Below are 24,831 nucleotides of genomic sequence, written 5' to 3' on the forward strand. Positions count from 1 at the left end.
TCCAAGGGTTTCAGGCTTTGTTCCCTTTCTATGTGGATCAGACCCCGGTTTTCTGCCTTGGGTCCCACTCTAGGTGCGTCTTGTTGTCGCAGGCTGCTAACGACAGATGCCTCCCTGACAGGTGGGGTAGCGGCCTTAAGTGGTCGTCCAGCTTAATGGGATAGGAGGGTCATCAGCTCGGTTGTCACAGTCACTGTCTCGGGTTGATGGCTGTATTTCTGGCCCTGAAATACCTCCTCCTGAGGCTGCCATGTCTTGGTGCGGGTGGACAATACAGCGGTAGCCTCTTACATAAATCATCAAGGAGACCCACGTTCTTGTCAGCTGTATTTCTGACACGTCGGATTCTCCTTAGGGCCCAGGGAAAGCTCCTGTCACTCAGGTCAGTTATATCCCTGGATGCCCGTATATGGGAGCAGATTTACGGTCCAGACAGAAAATATCAATGGGGGAGTTAAGAACTCCACCCTAAGGTAGTAGTTGCCCAGAGTTCGCCAGCAAGGGTTTTTGCCTCTTACTGATAGCACTGCGCTGGCCGAACAGGGCTTGGTTCTCGGAGCTAATCTCTTCCCTCGACGGCTCGCCTTGGGCGATTCCAAACAGGAAGGATCTTCTATCTCAGGCACAGGGCAATATTTCATCCCTGCCCCGAATTTGGAATCTTTCATGTTTGGCCCCTAAGGGTACCAACTGAGGGACACAGGGCTCTCTCCTGAGGTTATCGAGACTTTTTTAAATGCTGGGCTTTTTCCACTTGGAACAAGTTTGGGTGAGATCTTAGGGCAGAAGAGGACCCCTTCGCCTCTATGAATAGTGCAATGTCTCCTCTACTTCTCCCTGAAATCACCCAGCCCCCTTGGGACTGGACGCTAAGACACATACATGACCCAGAATGCGTCTGTATGCGTTTCTTTCCCCGGTTTCTCTGCTCCCAGGAGTCTTGGTAATGTTCACCAGCAAGGGTCTTGCCTCCTATTAATGGCGCTGCGCTGGCCGAACAGGATATGTTTCTCTGAGTTAATTCCTCTCCTCGACGGCTCGCCTTGGGCGATTCTGAACAGGGAGGACCTTCTCATCCTCGGCCCGAATTGTGAAACCTTTCATGTCTGGCCCCTAAGGGTACCAAATGAGGTTCACAGGGTTTTCTCTTGAGGTTATCGAGACCATTTCAAGTGCTAGGGCTCCCTCCACTTGGAACTGATCTAGGTAGATTTTACAGGGCAGAAGAGGACCTCTTCACCTCTGTTGATAGCGCAATGTCTCTTCTACTTATGCCCTTGAGTCGACATCTCAGCCCATGCCTGAACAAGTTTGTGATGCGGCAGGCTGGTCCTCTCCGCTCACATTCATCAGTTTTTATGACAAGTTTGTGTTGCGATAGGGTTCTCTTCGCACACATTCATCGAACTTTATGGGTTAGATGCTTTGCTACTCCGGGCTCTTATGTTCTTGAGTCGACATCTCAGCCCATGCCTTAACAAGTTTGTGATGCGGCAGACACATTCATCAAAATGTAATGGTTTAGATGTTTATGCTACTCCGGGCTCTTATGCCCTTGAGTCGACATCTCAAGCTCATGTCTGAGACCTCTCGCGTTTTTGTGAGTACACTGCACAACCGTAGGGGTCCGGACAGCCCCAAGTGCGGCAGCGTGGATATTGCGTTCCCCGTAGCGCTTAGCAGCGCAGCATCATAGTGAAGCTTTTTGTAAAGGGAACGTCTCGGGTTACATGTGTAACCCTTGTTCCCTGAAAAAAGCGGAACGAGATAATGCGCTTCTTTGCCACACTGGGGTGTCCCAGGACTGCTCTTCAAACAGAAGTATCTGACGACACCTGGTGATGTATCCATTTATAGCCTGGCCGCAGGTGCATCTAATGATTACATCAGGCGAGCCTATAAATTCCGGTCAATGTTCATTGACGTGTTACACACATTATTCAGCTCAGTCACAACTAGGGTTGTTCCCCGTAGCGCTTAGCAGCGCAGCGCAGCGCAGTGCAGGAGTGGTGGTGGCGTAGTGGCTAAAGCACAGGGCTGTTAATCAGAAGCTCACAGGTTCTAACCCCACAGCCACCACCATTGTGTCCTTGAGCAAGACACTTAACTCCAGGTAGCTCCGGGGGGATTGTCCCTGTAATAATTGCACTGTAAGTCGCTTTGGATAAAAGCGTCTGCCAAATGCATAAATGTAAATGTAATGTAAACATCTCATTCCGCTTTTTTCAGGGAACAAGGGTTACACATGTAACCCGAGACGTTTTCCAGCAAGAGATTCCTGCCAGTCCTGTTCTCTCTATTGTAAGTTAAATGAGTCAGATTACTGAAACTCTCACCCTTTGTCTTTAATTGCTCTTGGAATCCCAGTCGTTGAATAGTTAGGCTGATTGGATTAGCATCTATGCATTTGAATAGTTATGCTGATTGGATTAGGATTGGTAACACTCTAGAGTCTAGGGCAGGTTCCTAAACCTGCATACTCCCTTTGTTTAAGGTCATCACCTAGGTGCTTTGTCTCCATTTCTAAGCACTGCCATCTAAATGTATATAAACTACAATGTAAAGTTCCCTTGCTCAGACTTGATGACTGCAGCTACCGATAGCTCGTGTTCTCAATAAAGAATCCTGCTGAAGGTACATCCAAGTCTCCTGGTCTTCGCTTCCGAGTTTCCAACACCTTGCTTTGGGAAGCAGGCGTTCACATACTCAACTACCTACGATGACTGGTTCATCCTGGCCCACTCCCGAGAGTTACTGTGCATCCACAGGGACCAGGTGCTCAGGCACCTCAGCCACTTAGGGCTTCAGGTCAACTGGGAAAAGAGCAAGCTCACCCCGGTTCAGAGCATAGTTAGACTCAGTCTCAATGATAGCACGCCTCACCAACGAGCAGTAAGTGTTGGAATGCCTCACCTTGTTCAGGCAGGCACGGTGTTCCCTCTAAAACATTTCCAGAAACTCCTGGGACATATGGCAACCTCCACGGCGGTCACGCTGCTGGGGTTGATGCATATGGGACCGCTTCAGCACTGGCTCCAGACTCGAGTCCCGAGAAGGGTATGGCGCCGCAGCATGCACCGTGTGTTTATCACCCCCGCCTGCTGACAGACTTTCAAACCCTGGACAGACCTCTGTTTTTTACGGGCAGGAGTCCCCTTGCAGCAGGTGTCCCAAAGCATTCTGGTCACCACAGACTCCTCCAAACAGGGTTGGGGCGCTATGTGCATTGGGCATGCAGCCGTGGGCCTTTGGAAAGGGCCCCCGCTGCTCTAGTACATCAATTGCCTAGAGTTGTTGGCTGTACTTCTTGCCCATCGGAGATTTCTCCCGCTAGTTTGGGGCAAGCACGTCTTGATCCGATCAGACAGCACCGTGACGGTAGCATACATAAATCACCAAGACGGCTTACGCTCCAGTCACATGTCACAACTCACCTGCCATCTCCTCCTTTGGAGCCAGCAGCGACTGGCCCCTGGACTCAATGTGGCAGCGGACGCCCCAGTCGGTCCAGCTGATTTGGGAACGGTTCGGCAAGGCACAGGTAGACCCGTCCGCCTCCTGAGAGACCTTCCACTGCCCGCTCTGGTACTCCTGAATGGAGGGTCCCCTTGGGACAGATGCGCTGGCACACAGCTGTCCTAGGGGGCTGTGCAAGTATGCATTTCCCCCAGTGAGCCTTCTTGCACAAGTGCTATGCAAGGTCAGGGAGGAGGAGGAACAAGTAATTCAGACTCGCGGACTTGGTTCTCGGATCTCATGCTCCTCGCGACAGCCCCTCCCTGGCGAATTCCCCTGAGTAAGGACCTTCTCTCTCAGGTACGGAGCACCCTCTGGCATCCGCGCCCAGACCTCTGGAACCTCCACGTCTGGCCCCTGGACAGGATGCGGAAGATCTAAGTGGCCTAACACCTGCTGTCGTAGACCTGATCAACCAAGCCAGAGCTCCATCTACCATACCAACTTTACACCCTGAAGTGGCGCTTGTTTGCGAATTGGTGTTTATCCCGGTCTGAAGACCCACAGAGGTGTGCAGTCGGGTCAGTGCTCTCATTTCAGCAGGAGAGGTTGGAGGGGGGGTTGTCCCCCTCCACCTTGAAGGTGTATATTGCCGCTATAGTGGCCCACAATGATGCAGTAGATGGCAAGTCTTTGGGTAAGCAAGACTTGGTTATCAGGTTCCTTAGAGGTGCCCAGAGGTTGAACCCTCCTTGGCCAAGCCTCTCGGGCCTTCAGAGACCCCCCTTCGAGCTGCTAGTATAAGTTGAGCTCAAGGCCCTCTCCCTGAAGACTGCCCTCCTAATTGCGCTCTCCTCCATCAAGAGGGTCGGGGACCTGCAAGCGTTCTCTGTCAACGGCACCTGCCTGGAGTTCGGTCTGGCAGAAACGCACGTCACCCTAAGACCACGACTGGGATACGTGCCCAAGGTTCCTACGACTCCCTTCAGAGACCAGGTAGTGATTCTGCAAGAGCTTCCCCAGGAGGAGGCAGACCCAGCCCCTTCGTTGCTGTGTCCGGTATGTGCTTTGCGTATCTATTTGGACCGCACGCAGAGCTTTAGACATTCTGAGCAGCTCATTGTCTGCTTTTGTGGACAGTGGAAAGGGAACGCTGTCTCCAAACAGAGGCTTTCCCACTGGGTGGTTGACGCCATAGCATTGGCCTATCACACCCAGAACGTGCCCGCCCCCTTGCGGGTTCGAGCACACTCGACGAGAAGTGTGGCATCCTCGTGGGCACTGGCCAAAGGCACCTCCTTAGCAGACATATGTAGAGCAGGGGGTTGGGCAACACCCAATACCTTTACGAGATTTTACAATCTCAGGGTTGAGTCTGTTTCATCCCGTGTTTTCTCAGGTCCGAGCTGGTAAAACTCGGTAACACGGTAACAACTGACCGGGTGTACTGCTTGCACTTAGTGCCCTTTCCCTCCATTGAGGTAATATCGTGCACTCTTATCCCAGGAGATCCCACTAACTCGGCTCCCTGGATGACTCCTCCCTAGCCCTCTGGTCCGCGAATTCAGCGGAGGAATTCCCCGACCAGACCCACTATGAGTCCTCAATTTACTCTGTACTGGAATAGGTGCTCCACAGGTCAGGCCCCCGTGTGGACTTGTCCCTCTGTGTGTATTTTCTGACCCGCGTCTCCCTTGGGCAGTCGTCCCAGCCCCCCGCTCGCTGTGTTTGTAGCAACTCCTTCCTCCCAATGAGGTAGGATCTACCACTGCGCCATTCTCCATATGCGACCTGAATTCCCATGTGACGTATTTCACCACTCTTTACCTCCCCCAGCCTGGGCAGGTGTGGTTTCCGCAGGGTCTTTCCCCCCTGAAAGAATAGGAATTGGGAAAGAACGCCTTCCCCGATGCGTGTGATAGCATTAAGATGGCCCCAGCTGCTTTAACTCTATACAAGAAACATAGAGAGAGAAAAGGTGTGGCTTGCTCCCATGCTTGGCATGCCGCCTTGTTCCCCCCATATCGGGGTGTAGGGAGCCAGAAGGTTATGACGATCTTATGGGGCGTTGGGGAAGGGTACGTACAGTCTGACACGGCCTGTCACTTTGGCACGCAACTGCCTGCCTGCACCTGTGTCAGCAGCGCACCTACACTGTTCATGGCGTGATTAAAATTGGACCCCTAGTGTCCCTTCATCAACACAACGTCAAAGTGAGCAACAGACGGGGAACGTCTAGGTTACTGTTGTAACCTCTGTTCCCTGATGGAGGGAACGAGACGTTGTGTCCTTTAAGCCACGTCGCTAAACCGAGCCACTGTTACGGCCTCATTGTCGGCTCCTCAGGCAAAATCCTGAACGAACAGACGCATTTCCCTCCCTTTATACCCATATGTCCGGGGGTGGGACATGCAAATTATGTCTGCCAATTATTCATTGGCCTTTTCTCAAGTTCAGAGATGCGCGAGGCTCTCAAGAGAGACCACTAGTGTCGCTTCTTCGACACAACGTCTATTTCTCTCCATCAGGGAACGGAGGTTACAACAGTAACCTAGTCATTTTCCAACTTCTTACAAGGAAAAGTGCAATGGAATGCCTTTATGGTTGGAGATCAGATATCAAGTAGGAATATCCCACATCCGAGTTGAATTGAATGCAGAAACTAGAGTAAATAATCTTTTACCTTTGATAATGCTTTGGGTAGAATTTAAAGTAGAGTGTGACTTGCGCTCTTTGGCACTTCAGAATGTTGCAAATTTTTGCAGAATGTTGTCTGCGAGATGCGTCCGGTGTCAACCCCTTTTAACCCTGCCGCTCAAAGTTAACCAAATTTGTGTTGAAATATGTCTGAAGAGACAAAGACTATTGTGCAAAAGGGCAGCCCTAAAAAAATATAAATATTTAAAAAAAAATTATATATCGATAATCATCGGGAAAATATTCTGATTATTGATTTGTGAAAAGGCATCGATCCTAAGAATATTTGTATATCATGCTGAATATATTGTATAATACTGTTTAATATGGTACAATCATGTGTAAATACAGTGCAGATTCACTCTTGCACTGAAAAGTCTCATCCTGGTGCTCATTGTATCACATGCGCTCGCATGATAAGAAGAAAACATCTAAAACACTTTATAAACCAGAAGAATTTTATTAATTAATGACAAATGACAAAGTTTGATCATTAAAAATTCAATAATAAACATTCACCTTCCAAAATTCAGTTCCATTTTATTTTATTTATTTTCATCCTATATTCAATGGGTAATATTCAGTCCATATATTTCGCTTGACAAATTTGCCTCTAAATTTCAGTGGTTAAAATTCAGTTGGAGTTCAACCTTGTACATACTGGTATTGCAGGAAAAGCTGTAGAGTGCGGATGTAAAATGTTCTCTTGATGCAACCAGGCTTCACCACTAGGTGGTGCTATCGGGTTTTGGTGAAGATCAAGAGCAATGGGGAGACGACATGGATAATTACCAGTTTTGGTAATTAAACTATCATGACAATAAACAAAGTCATTTTTAACAGTATTTTGAGTTTTAAACGCCACTCTACTACGTGTGTCATCTTCTGTTTTAATGTACAAGAGTATTTGCATAAGGCAGTTGTCAGGGTTCCTAGTAATGAAGAAAAATTATGAGGTATTCTGGCTAATGGTTAACGTACACAACTCAAGTCTAAGATCTTTTTTTTAATTGTATTGTTTTCATTGTTATAGAATGTGAGATTAGTCTTCCTTCTGTATTTTAAGCATAACACATTTGTAGACACAATTACTTTTTAATCATTAGTTTTTGTTTTTTTATAAAAACACATTCAGTTATTTACATAACAATAAAATCAGATGAGGACCAACAATTTCAAATTCAGACAGCCATTTAGCTTGTTAAACATTTGGTCGACAGTGGATGCTTCCTCAATCATCGCACTCAACCCGGGAGGATAGCACATTGGTGGTGTTGTTTGTTTGTTTATTATGTCTGCCAACCATCACAACTCCAGTACAGTTGGGGTTACAGTAGGGCTGGGTAATTTTTCAGATTTTTCTGATTAATTTGAGTTTGCGTTTTGACTCTATTTAAAAAAATAAAATAATTATCAAGATTTTGCATGAAAATATTGCAAACGCTACAATTAGATATGTTGTAAATCCACCAAAGGCTGAATAAGGAAGAGAAAATAATTCACAACGTTTGTCTTAATGCCGTTCCCGATCTGACCAGCTATACATGTGTGGCGCTCAAAATGAACGTGACAGGTTAACAACACAGAGACTAATATAAAAGACACCAGTAATATTCCTAGTGATATTAGACTCTGGTTCAACACAGTTTTATGCCATCTTTCTGTTACATTTTATGACACTTCTGTCACTTGTGGAATTTCTACAGCTGATCTACTGTAGTGAAAAATCACCTTACAGTTTAATTGTTTTATGAAAACTGTCATCCATTGACAACAATGCAGGTGGAACTTCAATAACCCTGCTCATAAGAGCCGAATGTGATGTCACACAGATTGAGATAGATTTTTGGTGAGATCCTCTCCCTGTTGCTCTTGATCTTCACCAAAACCTGATGACACCACCTAGTGGCAAATCCTAGTAGCAGAGAATAAAGATTATGCATCCGCACTCTACTGCACTATACTGGTTGAATTTACAACCAAATTTTAACCACTAAATTTTAGTGGCGAATTTGCAAAGCAAAATTATAATGTACCAAATTTTACCTGTTGAATAATAAAGATTATTTTGGAACCGAATTTTGGAAGGTGAATATTTATTATTGAATTTTAAATGATACATTTTGTGGAATTTGTCTTAAATTGAAATGTTCACAGTTTAAATATACAACCATAAGACATTGCATCCCCAAAAATGCAAGCACTGTTAATGCAATGCTTTTTTTTCCATTTAGTGCAATTCAGTGTGCTTTTTTTATTTCAAAGACATTTGCCATTAATTTACTTCCATACAGCTTGACCTTATGAGACATCAAGTGTATTTATCCATGAGAGCTGCACAACTGATTATATTAAAACTGAAACTGAGATATGATGTTGCACAATTACTAGCCACAAAGCACAGTTTATTGAAAATTGATTCTCGAATGCGCTTGCTTGCTCAGTGAAGTTTAACAGAGACTCGCTTGTTTTGCAAAATAAGCAGAAATACGCACCTGAATTTCAATTCACAACATGTAAACATTATAAAATAGAAAGCAGCTGTAAAATGTAAGTTATGTGCTGGAGAGAAACAACTCTTAAGCGCATCAAACAACACAATCAATCTGTCAATGCATCTGATGCAGCAACCGCTCCACATCAAATTACTGGTATGCTTATGATCTTCATTGAAGTGTTTAATAAGTGCTCTCATGCGTTGGACAAATTGGGTCATGTTTTTTCCACTTCAGCTTGTCTCTGTTGTTTTTCAAACGAGTTTCATCATGCAACACATTCTTCACAAGGCTGAAAAGTGATGTCACTGATGGAGCTTCTCCATGCTCGCTGCACATATCCAACTAATCGATTATGAAATTCGTTTTTGATCATTTACATGATACATTTTATTGATTAGTTGTTGCACCTCTAGTACACACATGATTGTATTAATATCACTGTTGTGTTAAAGGTAGTTCAAAGACTCCTGACACAAACTGCAGAATAATCTGAAACAAACCAACTCCCCACATCTCGTGATGTCCCTCCCTCTCAACTGTTTTTCTCTCACTGCCTGTCGCTCCTCCCTGCATTGACATTCCCCTGTCTTTTTCTCTCTCTCTCTGTGGTTCTCTGGTTTCTCTGTCTCTCTCCCTCTCATGGTGGTCAGTCGTGTCGGGCCCCGGGGCCTGGATGCTGGCGAATCTGTGGGGCCGGCCATGTGGGCCGGCCATACACCACCGTCTTCATCCCTCTGAGCAGCAGCCTGTTCTCCACCAAAGCCTTGAGCTTCTACGTCTGGGTGAGTGAGACACTACAGACAGACAGGTGGAAGAGAGAGACAGGTTGTGGTGATTTGACCTGCTAGTGGGTTGTGTATGAAGATGTTTGTGATGGTCGTTTTGTCATTGAGTAGCTGTGATTTTAACTGCTTTTCTTTCTCTTATAATGACTGTCATGTCTGGATTGGTTCTTCAGTCATATTCTGTGTTGTAAAGTTGAATCATCTGTTCTGGGATACTTTCCTCATGTGGATTTGTCTTATAATATTTCAATGTGTTAATTGTTTTTGTGAAACAGTCTGTCTGTGACTTTATTGGTGTCTGCATTCACTTGTCTGTCTATTGAAAGAGGATTTTCCCTTTCAATGGCCCTCCACACAAACACTGACCACGCCTGACACCAGCAAAAAAGCAGCCCCCCCCACCCCCATTTCTCTTTTTCTTTTTGTTTCACCCATTTAAAAAGTTGAAACTACAGATCGTCTCACTTAGAATCAGAGACGATTTTGTTTATGACAAAAAAAAACATTTGTGACTATTTGTAATAACTTGCATTCTAAGACAATACTTTATTTAGACCAATTCCACTTGATTAAACACACAAAGTAGCCTGCACATTACAATGTGGTTATAAAAAATGTTGGACTGTGTCTGGAGGTGCTTTTTAATACAAGGTTTTAATAATACAAGTTTTCTTGCTCCGATCAACATTTTTAATGAGGAATGTTTTGTGGTGGAAAGGGATGTCACAAGTTCCAGTACTTTAGTACCAATACTAAAATCAATACTAAAATAAAAAAGATTGAATGATTCTATCCCTGTCTGCTGTCTTACTGACAAACTGCTGCTTTCAAATGCTCACATGCTTATGAGCGCTTGCTGTCAATCCTTTTACACTGAAATGGACAATTAATCAAAATAAAAATTGTGATATGTCCTAGTGTGGTTATTTAACTGCAGATTTAATTAAATACTGCATGTGCTGCACTCTTGTTAAGCCGCTCATATAATAAAAACTACAGATGCACCACAGAAGTGCCAAGTACCTAGATTTAGGTATTGGCTGATACAGAGTACTGATATGAGTAGTTTTGTGTTTGTATTCATGTGGCATTCTATTTGTATTTAATACCATGACAGCGAATATTAATGTTCCCTTTCAAAAAGCTACACTTATGATGCTGCGCTGAGTTAGCGCTTTGGGAACAACTTTAGGTGTGACCAGCTGTGAATATGTGTGCAAGTCAATGAACATTGTCTGGTATTTATAGCCTCTGCCGGTGACATCATTGGATGCACCTGTAGCAGGGCTATAAATAGATGCGTCACAGGTGCATCGTCAGATCTTTTGTCTTCAGATCACTCTGTGTGTGTGTGTGTGTGTGTGTGTGCTTCATGAGCCTGTCAGAAACGTTCTACTTTCCTTTGTTAGGGGTTAGAATTGTTAGGCAGTGCGCAGAAACCTTTCTCTTTCTCTTTTCTTTAAAAAAAAACAAGAAAAAGAATGACTGATAAACAAAGCAAGCGGTCACCTGTTTTGTTTTGTTTGGGGGAAGAGCATGCTGCTCTTGCGTTGTGGCAGGGCGGGTGCAGGCATTGCGATCTGTTTATAGTCAAAATGCTTCACATTCATCTCGCTTACTTCCAGGAACCAGCGCCCACACTTTCGTCGTGGGGCTCTCGCATAGATCCGGCTGAGGAGCGAGAGACGGGTCCATCCCAGTCGCTCGCTCTCTCCCCAGATCCAGCTGATCCTTCTCATAAGCCTGAAGCGTGCCTCGGCGCCTCTTCAGTTCACAAGGGGGATGCTGAACCTCTGTACATTCCACGCACAATAATAAAGCGACTGAGGAATTACTCGAGGTGGTTACTCGGGCTGTGGCCAGATTATAGTTAGACTGGCCACGCGAACAAGAGACCCCCCCAAACGCTCCAAACTAGAAGACAGATTTCTGTCAAAAATAAATAAATAAATAAAAAAAGGGAAGGGAACACTATATCAGTCCTTTCCTTTCTTCTATGACCTCCATAACGAGCATTCTCATTCATGGAGGAATCCTTATACTTCCTATGTCTTCGTGCCCTCCACATTGACATATTCGACTATCGTGGGTGCTGAGGCTCGGGGGTATTCGGTGATGCCGCTGGTAGAAGAGACACTTGCGGGTTATCTCTCGCCTGGCTCGGCATCATCACTAAAGAAACCCACTCTCCCCACAAAGCTGTGCAGGACCACCTCCACGCTTGTGGGGAAGGCTTATCAGGCAGCAGGTCAGGCTAGTGCTGCCCTGCACACTATGGCAGTGTTACAGGCATACTAGGCTAATCTGTTGAAGTATTTGGTGATGCGGTAGAAGAGACACTTGCGGGTTATCTCTCGCCTGGCTCGGCATCATCGCTAAACACTTGTGGGGAAGGCTTATCAGGCAGCAGGTCAGGCACACTATGGCAGTGTTACAGGCGCACCAGGCTAATCTGTTGAAGGACCTTAGTGCGGGCACTACGGTCGACAAAGAGGCTTTCTCTGAGCTTCGTCGAGCCACGGATCTGACGCTCAGCATGACCAAGCAGACGGCCCACGCCATTGGCCGGTCTATGTCTGCTTTAGTCAGCATGGAGAGACACTTATGGCTTAACCTATCGGTCATCAGAGACAAGGACAAAGCTTTCCTTCTCGATGCCCCAGTTTCGCCTTCTGGCTTATTTGGTGACGATATGAATATAGTTATCACCAGGTTCCAGGAGGCAAAATGTCACGAGGAAGCCTTTGGGCAATTCCTTCCTCGCCACACTCAGAGGGAGGGGCCGTCAGCCACCCAGCCCTGCCCCTTCTTGATGGGAGGCTCAAAAACAAAGCGTGGCAACTCGTGCTCCCCCTCATAAAGACTGGGGACTGGTTCGTCGCCCTCAGCAGCCCCCAAAGCAAGACCTCAGGGCAGTTATTTCTAAAAAGAAAAAAGAAAAAAAACCCTGACAGCATTGCACCCAGCCTTGTGGGGGTAGCCAACCCTTGGAACGGGTAACGTGAAACATCCACTTGTACCCTCCCGATACCCCCACAAAACCGATCCATTCCCGCTGCCTCTGGTGTTTTGGAAGTTAGCGGTTTCCAGCGAAATGTTGGGTGTTTCCGTTGCTTCCTGCCTTAGTCCAAGACACGGGACACATGACATCCCCTCAACAGGAAGTGTCAGAATCGATACCCATCTCAGAGAACCTGACAGCGTGGAAACTACTGCCAGGTGGTTCTATGTGGGTCCTAAGAACAGTAGAAAAAGGCTACAGAATTAAATTTGTTCGCCATCCTCCGTGTTTCAACGGCGTGGTTCCCACTACCGTGAAACCGGAGCAAGCATGTTTACTGTGGAAAGAACTGCAAAATCTCATGGTTAAAGGGGCCATAGAACATGTTCCCCTTCCAGAGAGAGTGTCAGATTACTGCAGCAGATACTTCCTGGTTCCCAAGAAGGATGGGGTGTTGCGTCCGATCTTTGACTTTCGAGGCTTGAATCGCTCCGAGGGGTTCAAGTTCAAGATGATAACCGTTAAGACGGTCGTGTCTCAAATCCAACATCATGATTGGTTGGTCACGATCGATCTCATGGACACATACTTTCATATAGAAAGTCTGCCACAACACAGTTCCTGAGGTTCGCTTTCAGGGGCGAAGCTTTCCAATATTGGGTTCTTCCATTCGGTCTAGCCTTATCACCCCGCACATTCACGGAATGCATGGATGCAGCATTGGCTCCTTTGCGACTCCGGGGCAGCCGCATTCTGAATTACATAGATGACTGGCTCATACTAGCACATGTTTGGCCCCTGAAGGGTACCAACTGAGGAACACTGGATTTTCACCTGAAGTTATCGAGACCAAGTGCTAGGGCTTCCTCTACCAGAAGTAGTTCTTTGAAAGATGGTGCAGTGCACATAATGCAGATCCAGTTAACTGCCAGATTGCTTCAGTTCTGGACTTTCTGCAGTAAAAATTGTCACCCTGACTACCTGCCTAAGATTTCTTTCTCGATCTTACATCCGGTCACTTTGAAGCCTTCTGCTCCCCGCCGTTTACAACGCCGGAGCAGGAAAGACTTCACAGACTTTGTCCAGTCTGTGCCATTCAGACTTATGTCCACTGCAGTAGCCAGTGGCGTAAGTCAGGGCAACTATTCGTTTGCCATGGGGGCTGCAACAGGGGGGGCGGCTGCCACCAAGCAGACTATGCTGCATTGGGTGAGGGGCGCTATTGCCCTGGCCTACGAGGCGTGCGGTCAAGCTTCGCCAGTAGGTATCAGAGCTCACTCTACCAGAGGGGTCGCCTCCTCTAAAGCCTTGGCAATAGGTGCATCCAATGATGTCACCAGCATACTCTATAAATTCCGGTCAATGTTCACTGACGTGTTGCACACATATTCACAGCTGGTCACACCTAAAGTTGTTCCCAAAGCGCTAACTAAGCGCAGCATCTCGTTCTGCTTTTATCAGGGAACTAGGGTACAGTCAAGTAACCCGAGACATTTATCAGTCAATAAATATGCTTAACTACATTAGGGAACCAGATGTAAAGTAACCCAGCTAGTGTTTTCTGTTGTGATGTTCTGTTTCCTGTTGTGATGAAATGTGTTTCCTGTTGTGATGGTGTGTGTTTCCTGTTGTGATGCTGTGTGTTTCCTGTTGTAATGATCTGTTTCCTGTTGTGATGCTACATGTTTTCTGTTGTGATGCTGTGTGTTTCCTGTTGTAATGTTTGTGTTGCCTGTTGTGCTGCTGCGTGTTTTCTGCTGTGATGTTGCGTGTTTCCTGCTGTGATGCTGCGTGTTTCCTGTTGTGATGCTGCGTGTTTCCTGTTGTAATGTTTGTGTTTCCTGCTGTGATGCTGCATGTTTCCTATTGTGCTGCTGCATGTTTTCTGTTGTAATGTTTGTGTTTCCTGTTGTGATGATCTGTGTTTCCTGTTCTGATGCTGCGTTTTTTCTGTTGTAATTATCCGTGTGTCCTGTTGTGTTACTATGTGTTTCCTGTTGTAATGTTTGTGTTTCCTGTTGTGCTGCTGCGTGTTTCCTGTTGTGATGGTGTGTGTTTCATTTTGTAATGTTTGTGTTTCCTGCTGTGATGCTGCATGTTTCCTGTTGTGCTGCTGTATTTTTCCTGCTGTGATACTGCGTGTTTCCTGTTGTAATGTTTGTGTTTGCTGCTGTGATGCTGCATGTTTCCTGTTGTGATGCTGCGTGCTTCCTGTTGGTGACACCGTTGGAGATTTTACCCGGCAGTTCTAACGGTGAGGAAGCAGACGGAGGCTATACAGCACATCCTGCCCAGGCGGAGTCACAGACCCTGCACCCCGTCTGCTCGTCGTCCAGCGCGTCCCCCTGCAGTGCCAGCACCAACATCAGCCCCGCCACAGCCCGCCCCTCGGGGCTGGCCCTGACGCAGAGCTACCTGCAGGCTCTGCCTCCCGGTATGTCTGGCGCTATACTCCCCTTGGTTCCTCTCGCTCGGAGCTTGGGGCCATGGCTCACGCTCCCCAACCCATCGCGTTGGCTGATCAGGACTGTCCGACTTGGCTATGCGATTCAATTCGTCAGGCGCCCACCCAGGTTCAACACCGTCCGCTCCACCACGGTGAGAGACTCCCGTTCAAGATGCTCACGCAGAGACGCATTCTAGCCTCTGGCCTCTGGACTGGTTCGCGGCGGTAGACCTGAAGAACGCATACTTTCATGTCTCTCCTTGACACAGACCCTTTCTACGGTTTGCCTTTGAGCTTCAGGCATATCAGTACAAAGTCCTCCCCTTCGGCCTGTTTCTGTCCCCTTGCGCCTTCACGAAGGTCGCAGAGGCAGCCCTTGCCCCACTGAGGGAAGCGGGCATCCGCATCCTCAACTATCTCGACAACTGGCTAATCTTAGCTCACTTGTGAGACATGTTGTGTGCTCACAGGGACCTGGTGCTGAGGCACCGCAGCTGCTTGGGGCTTCGGGGTCAACTGGGAAAAGAGCAAGCTCGTCCCGGTTCAGAGCATCTCTTTTCTCGGTATGGAGTTGGACTCGGTCTCAATGATGGCGCGTCTCACCAGCGAGCGCGCACAGTCAGTGTCAGTCACAGTCACTGTCTGCATACGTTCAGACGGAACACGTTGGTCCCCCCTCCTTTCAGAGGCTCCTGGGGCATATGGCATCCTCAGCGACGGTTAAACCACTTGGGTTGATGCATATGAGACCACTCCAGCACTGGCTACAGACCCGAGTCGAGAGACGAGCATGGCGCCACGGCACACACCGCTTCCTCCTCACGCAGGCTTGATACCGCTCTCTCGGCCCCTGAGAGAGTATCAGGTGACACAAACAGGTAAGTTAGGGTCAGCTGGCTGGGTGTATCGCTTGTGCATAGCGCCTTTCCCCTCCCTTGAGGCGGAGACGTGCGCTCTTTCCCCAGTTGCGTTCGCAAGAAGTGTGAACCCTGGACGTTCTTCCTCCCTAGCCTAGCCGCCGTCGAGTCTTTGGAGAGGTCACTAGGCCCCCGTACTGAGGTAAGTGCTCCACATGTGCTGGTTGTCCCCTTCGGCAACCATGTGTGATGTATTTCCCGCAAAATGGTTTCCCTACCGGTAAACCGCATCTTCCTTGAACAGAGGGCCCTCTGCCCTGGGTCGCCGTGTTTGTACTAATGCCTCCCCCCTTGGGTAGGATCTACCACAACGCCACTCCACATGATGTGCTTCCACTCCTAACCGATAAGACCCTGTGTGTATTCCACCTAAACTCTTTGGAGGGACACCCCCCAGCTTGGACCATATATTTGGCCCCCAGCCGAACGATTTTGTTCCTTTTACAGGGGAGAATGATAGAGAGAAGGCACCGGCTGGGCCAGCCAGTCATTATACTTCTGAGCAGTTAGCCATTCCCCTAGGTGCAGGGGACCACTTCATGCCTGCCAGTGTGTTGGGGTAGTTATGCGACGGCTTGCTGCGCTGGCTACGAGGCACACAGAGGTTTGCCCGTCTCGCACCGCCAGTCTGCGTAACTTGGTTCAGCTCTTGTAGCGTTTTCCATGAGGACCCCTAGTGTCAACTCATCGACACAACCTGGCCTGATGGAGGGAACGAGACGCTGTGTCCCTCCGGCCACAACACTGAACCAACCACTGAAAGCGCCGGGTCTTTGGCTCGGCTCCTCAGTGCGATACCTGATGTGTATTTGCAGCGTCACTCCTTTTATACCCGTATGTCCGGGGGAGTGGCATGCAAATTCCACACGCCAATTCTCATTGGCCTTTTCTCAAAATCAGAGATGTCTGGGCTCCGCAGGAGCGACCCCTTGTGTCAACTCATCGACACAACGTCTCGTTCCCTCCATCAGGGAACGGAGGTTACGTTAGTAACAAGACGTTTCCTGTTGTAATGATCTGTGTTTCCTTTTCTGACGCTGCTTGTTTCCTGTTGTAATGATCTGTGTTTCCTGTTCTGATGCTGCATTTTTTCCTTTTGTAATGTTTGTATTTCCTGTTCTGATGCTGCATGTTTCCTGTTGTAATGTTCTGTTTCCTGTTGTATTGCTGCATGTTTCCTGCTGTAATGTTTGTGTTTCCTGTTGTTATGCTGCATGTTTCCTGTTGCTATGCTGCGTGTTTCCTGTTGTAATGTTTGTGTTTCCTGCTGTGATGCTGTGTGTTTCCTGCTGTAATAAGGGTGTGTGTGTTTCCTGTTGTAATGCTTTGTGTTTCCTTACAGTTAAAGCAGATGAAGGAGCTGGAACGGGAGAAAGATTATCTTCTGGCTGGGCTGGATGTGTTAGAGAGAGCCAAAGAATGGTACCAGACCCAGATCCATAATATCACTGAGACACAGAGACAAGTTGGCCAGAGTCATCACACAACTGTACGTTCATTCTGTACGATATGATACCTGATAGATCCTAATGTTTGACATGTTACTGTCATTTCACTCATATAATTGTTTTAGTACATTTATAAAACAAATAACAGTCGTTCCACCTATTATTAACATCTTAATGTACAAACTACACTAGTAATTTTAGGATTTTATAATTATTTTATGTTTGAACAAGAATTCATTTGTACTCTGTTTCATCAGGAGTTCATCACTTGTCAGAGTCAGATGGATGTTCTTCTGCCTAAATTACAGGAAGTGACACGCTGTCTGAATAATTTGATTTCATTCTCTGGGACGGTATGGATGAAACATTGTTTCAGTCATAACTGTTTTTTTTTTGTTTGTTTACTGATGTTTTTTTGTTTTTTATTTATTTATTTTCTCTCAACAGAGACCCCTAGTGTCGCTTCTTCGACACAACGTCGAAATGAGCGACAGACGGGGAACTAAACCAACATTAATTGTGGTGGCATATTTCATTATTTAATTTATTATTTTATATAATTCCACATATTACATCAAATCTTGTGTATTTTTAATTATACATTGTCATATGTACAGCCAGTCCATAACTGCACAGCTTGATTTAATAGAGACACAGAAGGTCATCATTAAAAAAACAGAAACTGTTCCACAGACAGTGTTTTGTAGCCTAATGTTGTACTTCAAGCTTTTGAGACTTCAACAGTTCTTCATTAATTTCAAGTTGGACATTCATAACTTGCACATAAGTGTAAAGTTACTTGTATACTGAAAACGCTGTATGTTTCACGCTCTAGAATCAAAAGAACCGGCTCATTAGAATGGTTCTTTCGGGATTGGACTATACCGGAAGCACCAAATGTTTCACGTTCTAGAATCAAAAGAACCAGCTCATTAGAATGGGTCTTTCGGGATTGGACTATACCGGAAGGACCATTTGTTTCACGTTCTAGAATCAAAATAAACGACTCATTAGAATGTTCTTTCAGGATTGGACTATACCGGATGCACCATATGTTTCACCCTCTAGAATCAAAACAACCGGCTCATTAGAATGGTTCTTTCGGGATTGGACTATACCGGAAGCACCATATGTTTTGAGCTGTTGAGTCAAAAGAACCGGCTCCTTTGAATAATTAATTCAGGAAACAAACTGTACCAGAGGCTCATTTGTTTCGAGCTGTAAAAAGAGCTGGCTTGAGACTCGTTCGATTGGGAATTAAATACACTGGTAGAAGTAGTTTTTATGCTGTAGAGGACAGCATTGCTGCAGAGATGCTCTGCTGGAAACACTCTCAGAGTATTTGAGGACAGCGTTGCAGCCACATCGGTGGAAATTGCACACAGGAGAATGGTTAACGGAATGGAATGTCACGAATATCATGCGATTCTGGTATTTTTACAGCATCTGAATGTTCAGTTTATCTGTGTTGTTCTGCAGGCGCTCCAATCCACAAGCTTAATGTCTCTCAGCGGCTCCTGCAGTGCTCCTCCTCAAGTCATCCACATACTGAAGGAGCAGAACCGACTCCTCACACAGGTTAGACTCATAAAGCCATCATACTGCCCATCTCTGAGAAAATGACTCCAAACCATTGCAATATTGTCAAGGTTAACTCTGCATGGACAATAATGTATAGTGAGCTGGATTTGTTTGTTTCTGTCAAATCTGCTCACATTGTCATCTGTCTTCAGCTGAAAATTTTAACAGATATTCAGAAGACAGAATAAACCTGATATTATTCTGTTTCACAGTAAAGGTTCTGAAAGCGATTTTAGCATTCTGAAGCTTTCACGTGACTGAGCCATTGAATTAGCCACGCCCTCTAATTCCAAAACCTCTCCCTCCAAAGATAATATTGAGACCAAAACTGAGCAAAAGAGCAGCATTGTTTGTTCCTGTGGCTCTAAAAATCAACAGTGGCACAATAGCACCCTGAACTGAGAAACATTATGAATCAAGTCATGTCAAGTCAATTTTATTTGTATAGCGCCTTTCACAACACACATCGTTTCAAAGCAGCTTTACAGAAGATAAGGCATTAACAGACGATAAAACTAATGTATATAATGTCAATGAATCATTTGTGTAATTAGATAAAATATGATTGTTTATTTTGTTTAAAAATAAGTAATTAAATAATAATTGTATTAATAACCCCAGTGAGCAAGCTGAAAGTGACTGTGGCAAGGAACACAAAACTCCATAAGATGTTGATTAATGGAGGAAAAATAACCTTTGGAGAAACCAGACTCACTGTGGAAGCCAGTTCCCCTCTGGCTAACATCATGAACATATTACTTATGTATAGTTAAAGTCATGGTTTAAAATTATTAAACGAATTAAGTGTTAAGGGTCAGTGTTTAAACATTGATTGTGTTTGAACTGTAAGATTAATGACCAATGTCTTTGAAGTCCATCCTGGATTAACTGCAGAAGTTCACATAGATGCAATTGTCCTTGTTAATTGGCTGATGAAGGCTTTTGTTGGCAATTGTTAGTCTATGCATTCCATTTCAAGATCGTAGTCCATCAATAGACCGAGGTGATGCAGGCAGAGATCAGGCATGTGAAATGCAGTTCAACCTGGCCGGTAATTTTGGTGAGGTTCGGTGTGGTCCATCCTAAATCCAAGGTTCAGACAATGGCATATGAAGTATCCCATGTCTTATGGTTAGAGTTGGCATCAGTTAATCCTCTGAAGCCCATCATAATAGACTGAAGTGATGTTTGGCTGGCACCGGCTGCATTTAGTCATCATCATTCAGCGACACATAGCTGTGGAGTCCAACACAAAGCATGAATGGTGCTGGATCCAGCCGGTTCTGGTGACCTCAGGATAGGAGTCCCGAGGTTGAGACAGGGAAACAAATTAAATAGTATAAGCATAGATGCCATTCAATTTATTGCAGAGATATAAATCATGATCAATGTTTCTGGTTTCTGGTTCTGGCAGACTAAACTAAAGCAGCCTAATTGTGGGCTGGAGGATAAATTAGGTGTATGCCTGGCTAAATAGATGAGTCTTTAGTCTAGACTTAAACTGAGTGAGTGTGTCTGAGTCCCGAACAGTGTTAGGGAGACTATTCCATAGTTTAGGGGCCAAATATGAAAAGTATCTACCTCCTTTTGTGGATTTTGATATTCTAGGAACTATTAACAGGCCAGAATTTTGTGATCGCAATGAACGTGATGGAATATAGCGTGGTAGAAGGTCACTTAAGTACTGCTGAGCTAGACCATTCAAAGCTTTGTATGTAATTAACAGAATTTTTAAATGAATACAGAATTTAACAGGTAGCCAATGTAACGATGATAAAATGGGGCTAATATGATCATATTTCTTGGTTCTCGTTAGAACTCTGGCTGCTGCATTTTGAACCAATTGAAGATAATTTATTGATCTTGCTGGACATCCTCCCAGTAATGCATTACAATAATCTAGTCTTGAGGTCATGAACGCATGAATTAGTTTTTCAGCAACAGAGAGCATGTGCCGTAATTTAGCAATGTTTCTTAGGTGGAAGAATGCTGTTCTACAAACACTGGTAATTAGATTTTCAAAGGACAGATTCAAGTTCTTCGCTGTTGAAGATGATGTAACAGTACATCCATCGAGAGTCAAATTATATATTAGCAGCTTATTTTTAGAGCTTTTTGATCCAATAATTAGTACCTCTGTTTTGTCAGTAACCGTTTTGTTTTTGAGTAGAAGGAAATTTCTGGCCATCCAATCTTTTATGTCATTGACACACGCTGCTAATTTCGAGAATTGTGAAATCTCATCAGGTTTGAAGAAATATAAAGTTGTGTTGTGAGAATCATAGCCTCAATGATTTGCTTCAAATACAACACTAAGAGAACAAGCAAAATGATTGACAGGTGAAATGCAACACATATTTGTATGCTGTTTATAAAGTCTACAGCTGTCACAGAGACCGGTGAGATATCTTAGGACACTTATTTCATTAGTACCTTTAAGGGAGTATGATTATTTTTGCATACTTTTCCATGAAAAAAGCGCTTACAGCTTCTTTTTTCTTCTTCTCCCCAATCTGGAATGCCCAGTTCCCAATGCACTCTAAGTCCTCATGTTGGCGTAATGACTCGCCTCAATCCGGGTGGCGGAGGATGAATCTCAGTTGCCTCCGCGTCTGAGACCGTCAACCCTCGCATCTTATCACGTGGCTTGTTGAGCGCATTACCACGGAGACATAGCAAGTGTGGAGGCTTCACGCCATCCACCACGGCATTCACGCACAACTCACCACACACCCCACCGAGAGCGAGAACCACATTATAGCGACCACGAGGAGGTTACCCTATGTGGTTCTGTCCTCCATAGCAACCGGGCCAATTTGGTTGCTTTGGAGACCTGGCTAGAGTCACTCAACACGCCGTGGATTCAAACTCGGGAACTCCAGGGATGATAGTCAGCATCTTTACTCACTGAGCTACCCAAGCCCCCCTTACAGCATCTTTAACTATAACAATGGTACATCATTATAAGAGATTGATTAAGCATGTTGATATTTCCAACCCATTTATTCCATCTGTCTCACTCTGATTTCCTCTCTTACAGGAAGTCACAGAGAAAAATGAGTGCGTCACTCAGCTGGAGCAGGAGAAATCTGCTCTGATCAAGCAGCTGTTTGAGGATCGAGCGTGCAACATTCACGACAGCAGTGCGCTTGCCTCCACCTTCATCTAACACTGAGCTCTCCACCACTGAACCAAATGCCTCCACACGCTCCACCATTACACATCTCAACAATCATCCACCATACAGCATTTTCATCTGAGTTCCATTTCATACACTATGATCTCAATAACAGACCAAACACCAGATCCAGACAGGAGCTCTTTGAGCCTAACGGTTTGTTTTTCTTCCTGAATGGATTCTCATTTGGTTGCACCACGTTTCTTCATTTCAATCAACTGTGACTGACTACATTTACAAACACATGAACTAACCAGAACAATAAACCACAGATAACTATAATTCATCACATCAGATCACATCATGGACCAGCACATCTCTCCAGTGGGATTTTAAGAATCATTATTTAAGTCTATGAAACATACAAGTGTTATTAGACTAAATATCAGCACTGTTGGAATGTTGCCTGTCCAAACACACCCAAGGCCCGGATCTAACTGTCAATTGAAATAACCCAGAATACTTTTCTTTTGTCTTCTGAAGCTCTGTGATCATGAGCTGTGAATGGTTTGTAGTGAATTCTGAGTGTTTAGTTTGCTTCAGTGTGACTGAAGTGTAGTTTTGAATTGAATCAGGTGTGATGATGAATTGAAACTCTTTTTAAGTGATTTCATGAATGACTAGAGCAGTCACACATATGAATCTTTAGAGGAGAGATCAAAATTCCTTTGTGTGACTGTAAATGTTTTCAACATATTTCAACAGGCCACATATTTACTACAGAAATGTATGAACCCAGCAGCAAAGATCAAAAACTCTCTCTCAGCCCTGACGGCACACAGGTCAAGATGATGGAAGGGTGTAGAAATGTCTTGTACAAGAGGAGTGTGTTTTACCGAATGTATTATCAACGTATCACAGAGGAGAAATCAGGAGGGTATAAAGTTACACGTGGTTCATTGGGAATAATCTTAACATGGCATCTTCAGATTTCTTTGATTTCTAGTTACACATGTTGAACATTTTCTCAACTGTGTGTGATCCCAGAGGTTTGCAGATTTTTAAAGATCAAATATTACACACTTTAAATTCCATGTCTCTGTCTATCATGGTAATATAATGTAATTATTATGTAATCATTGTTTTATTACATATTGAAGCTGATTGGAGAATCACACAAAAACCATCAAGAACATGTCCAGGTTATATCACCCCTAAAAAGAGAAAGAAAAGAAATAAGAAATTATATTTTGTATAAAGAAAATAGAGTATATTTAGGACTATTTGCAATTTGATTTGATTTTGGGGTGAAATGGATATGTTTTCGTCAGATTCACCCTGTTATGAGGCAGTCATTAGTTTAAATTCATTAGGAACTCCGCTAAACAAAGTTAAATTGATGTACAATCAGAAAAGTACTGCAGATGTGATGTTTGTTTGATGGATCTGAGCTGCTAAAGTGAAGATCACAAGTTTGATGATGGTCGCTGAAAGAACATGTGTCATCCATGAGCTCTGCAGGGACTGAAGCTGCTCTGAGGTTGCTTTTGAAGAACGTCAATATCATCAGAGGGTTTATATTTGAATGTGATGTAACTTCACTTCACATGCTATCACCTGTGCCCCGGCCTGATCCGCCCTGATCCATCAGCCCTGCAGGCGACATGCTGCCGGCCTTCGTGAGTCTCAAGTGTTCACAGTGAAATCGAATCTAAATGTATCTACATACTGAAGGGTTAAACTTTACAGCAAAAGAGGCTTGATTAGCCTAATACGGGACCGGGTGCTTAGGATCACAACCCGGCCCCGCCCTCTCCCCTGCCACAAGTTGATTTATCGGTTTTTCCCAACGGGTGCTGTTCACACACCACTAAATGGAAAAATGTTGTTAATTTTCCGGGAAAAGGTTGCCCACAAATCAGAGGAAAGAATGTGAAAATCAAGGCAGTGTGACTTTGTCAGATTATTATTAGGCACTGTGTCGTCATCAGACTAAAACGACTCAAATTTGAAGCTTGTAAATTCCTGGATGGTGTGAATGCTTAAACAGGCCAAACTGTATGGATTTATAATATAGTTCATCATAGACTGATATATCGGCTTTACCAATTAATCTGTGCCAATAGTTGTTATTATAACTTTGTTATCGTTAAAAATCTATGGCGATAAATTTGTATTCTGATGTTTTTTCTTCCTCATCAATAAACCTAATTTGCTAAAAAATATACAAAAGCCATCATCTGGTGAATATATAGGCCAGTGCTCTTCAGTTACTTTCTTACAGTGGCCAGATTATCCAAATGGAAATTTGACAGGGGCCAAAAACTTTTCCGTATCCATCTTAGCTTTATCTTCTATTGCAAGTAACATGAAAAACAAAACTAAACCATTAATACTGTGTGATTTTTACATGAAAATGGTCAGGGGTGTTCAGTGACCCTTCTGCTAAGACCCACCTTAAACGCCTCTCTGACCAATCCAGTTTTAGCTACTGTTGCCAGGTCACCATCACACCGACATGCTTTTGTAATCTTCCAATGAGAGTCTATGGGTGTAATGTGTGTTTGAGGAGTTTTAAGGGGGATTTTATTGAACTGATCCAAAAAAAACAACAACATATAGTCATTAGTAATAATGACACGCAGAGGTTAAATTGGGCCGGAGCGCAGCTCCGCCTCCTCAGGTCCACAACACACCCTGACGGAGCTCAGCTTCGTCTCCTTCAGAGGCGGCGGCAGCCAATTTTGAATGTTTTGAGTGTAGCCCCGAATGAATTTTGAAAAGTTGACTGACAAATATGAAACCGGACAAAAGACTATGTAAACCCCCGAAATCATAAGTTGCCTTATTTCATTGTGTTTTGGCTTTGCACATACTGCATACA

The 24,831-nt window shown here is 44.8% G+C and overlaps 1 protein-coding gene across 1 annotated transcript; it reads left to right on the plus strand.

The window, feature by feature from the left end:
- The first annotated feature begins 9,223 nt into the window (after nucleotides 1-9,223).
- LOC127639631 (suppressor APC domain-containing protein 2-like) lies at nucleotides 9,224-24,171 on the plus strand. The gene is made up of 5 exons (XM_052121757.1): nucleotides 9,224-9,433; nucleotides 17,143-17,289; nucleotides 17,506-17,601; nucleotides 18,728-18,826; nucleotides 21,870-24,171. The coding sequence occupies exons 2-5, from the start codon at nucleotides 17,152-17,154 to the stop codon at nucleotides 21,996-21,998; spliced, it is 462 nt and encodes a 153-aa protein (XP_051977717.1). The 5' UTR covers nucleotides 9,224-9,433; nucleotides 17,143-17,151; the 3' UTR covers nucleotides 21,999-24,171.
- The last annotated feature ends 660 nt before the right edge of the window (nucleotides 24,172-24,831 follow it).

Source organism: Xyrauchen texanus, chromosome 4 (genome assembly GCF_025860055.1).
Source record: "Xyrauchen texanus isolate HMW12.3.18 chromosome 4, RBS_HiC_50CHRs, whole genome shotgun sequence".
NCBI lineage: Eukaryota > Metazoa > Chordata > Actinopteri > Cypriniformes > Catostomidae > Xyrauchen > Xyrauchen texanus.

Bases quoted from the DNA above. Each gene is read 5' to 3' on its own strand.
- LOC127639631 (XM_052121757.1), top strand. From the start codon at position 17,152: ATGAAGGAGCTGGAACGGGAGAAAGATTATCTTCTGGCTGGGCTGGAT. The intron at 17,290-17,505 runs GTACGTTCATTC...CTGTTTCATCAG, and splicing joins GCCAGAGTCATCACACAACT to GAGTTCATCACTTGTCAGAG. The intron at 17,602-18,727 runs GTATGGATGAAA...GTTGTTCTGCAG, and splicing joins TGATTTCATTCTCTGGGACG to GCGCTCCAATCCACAAGCTT.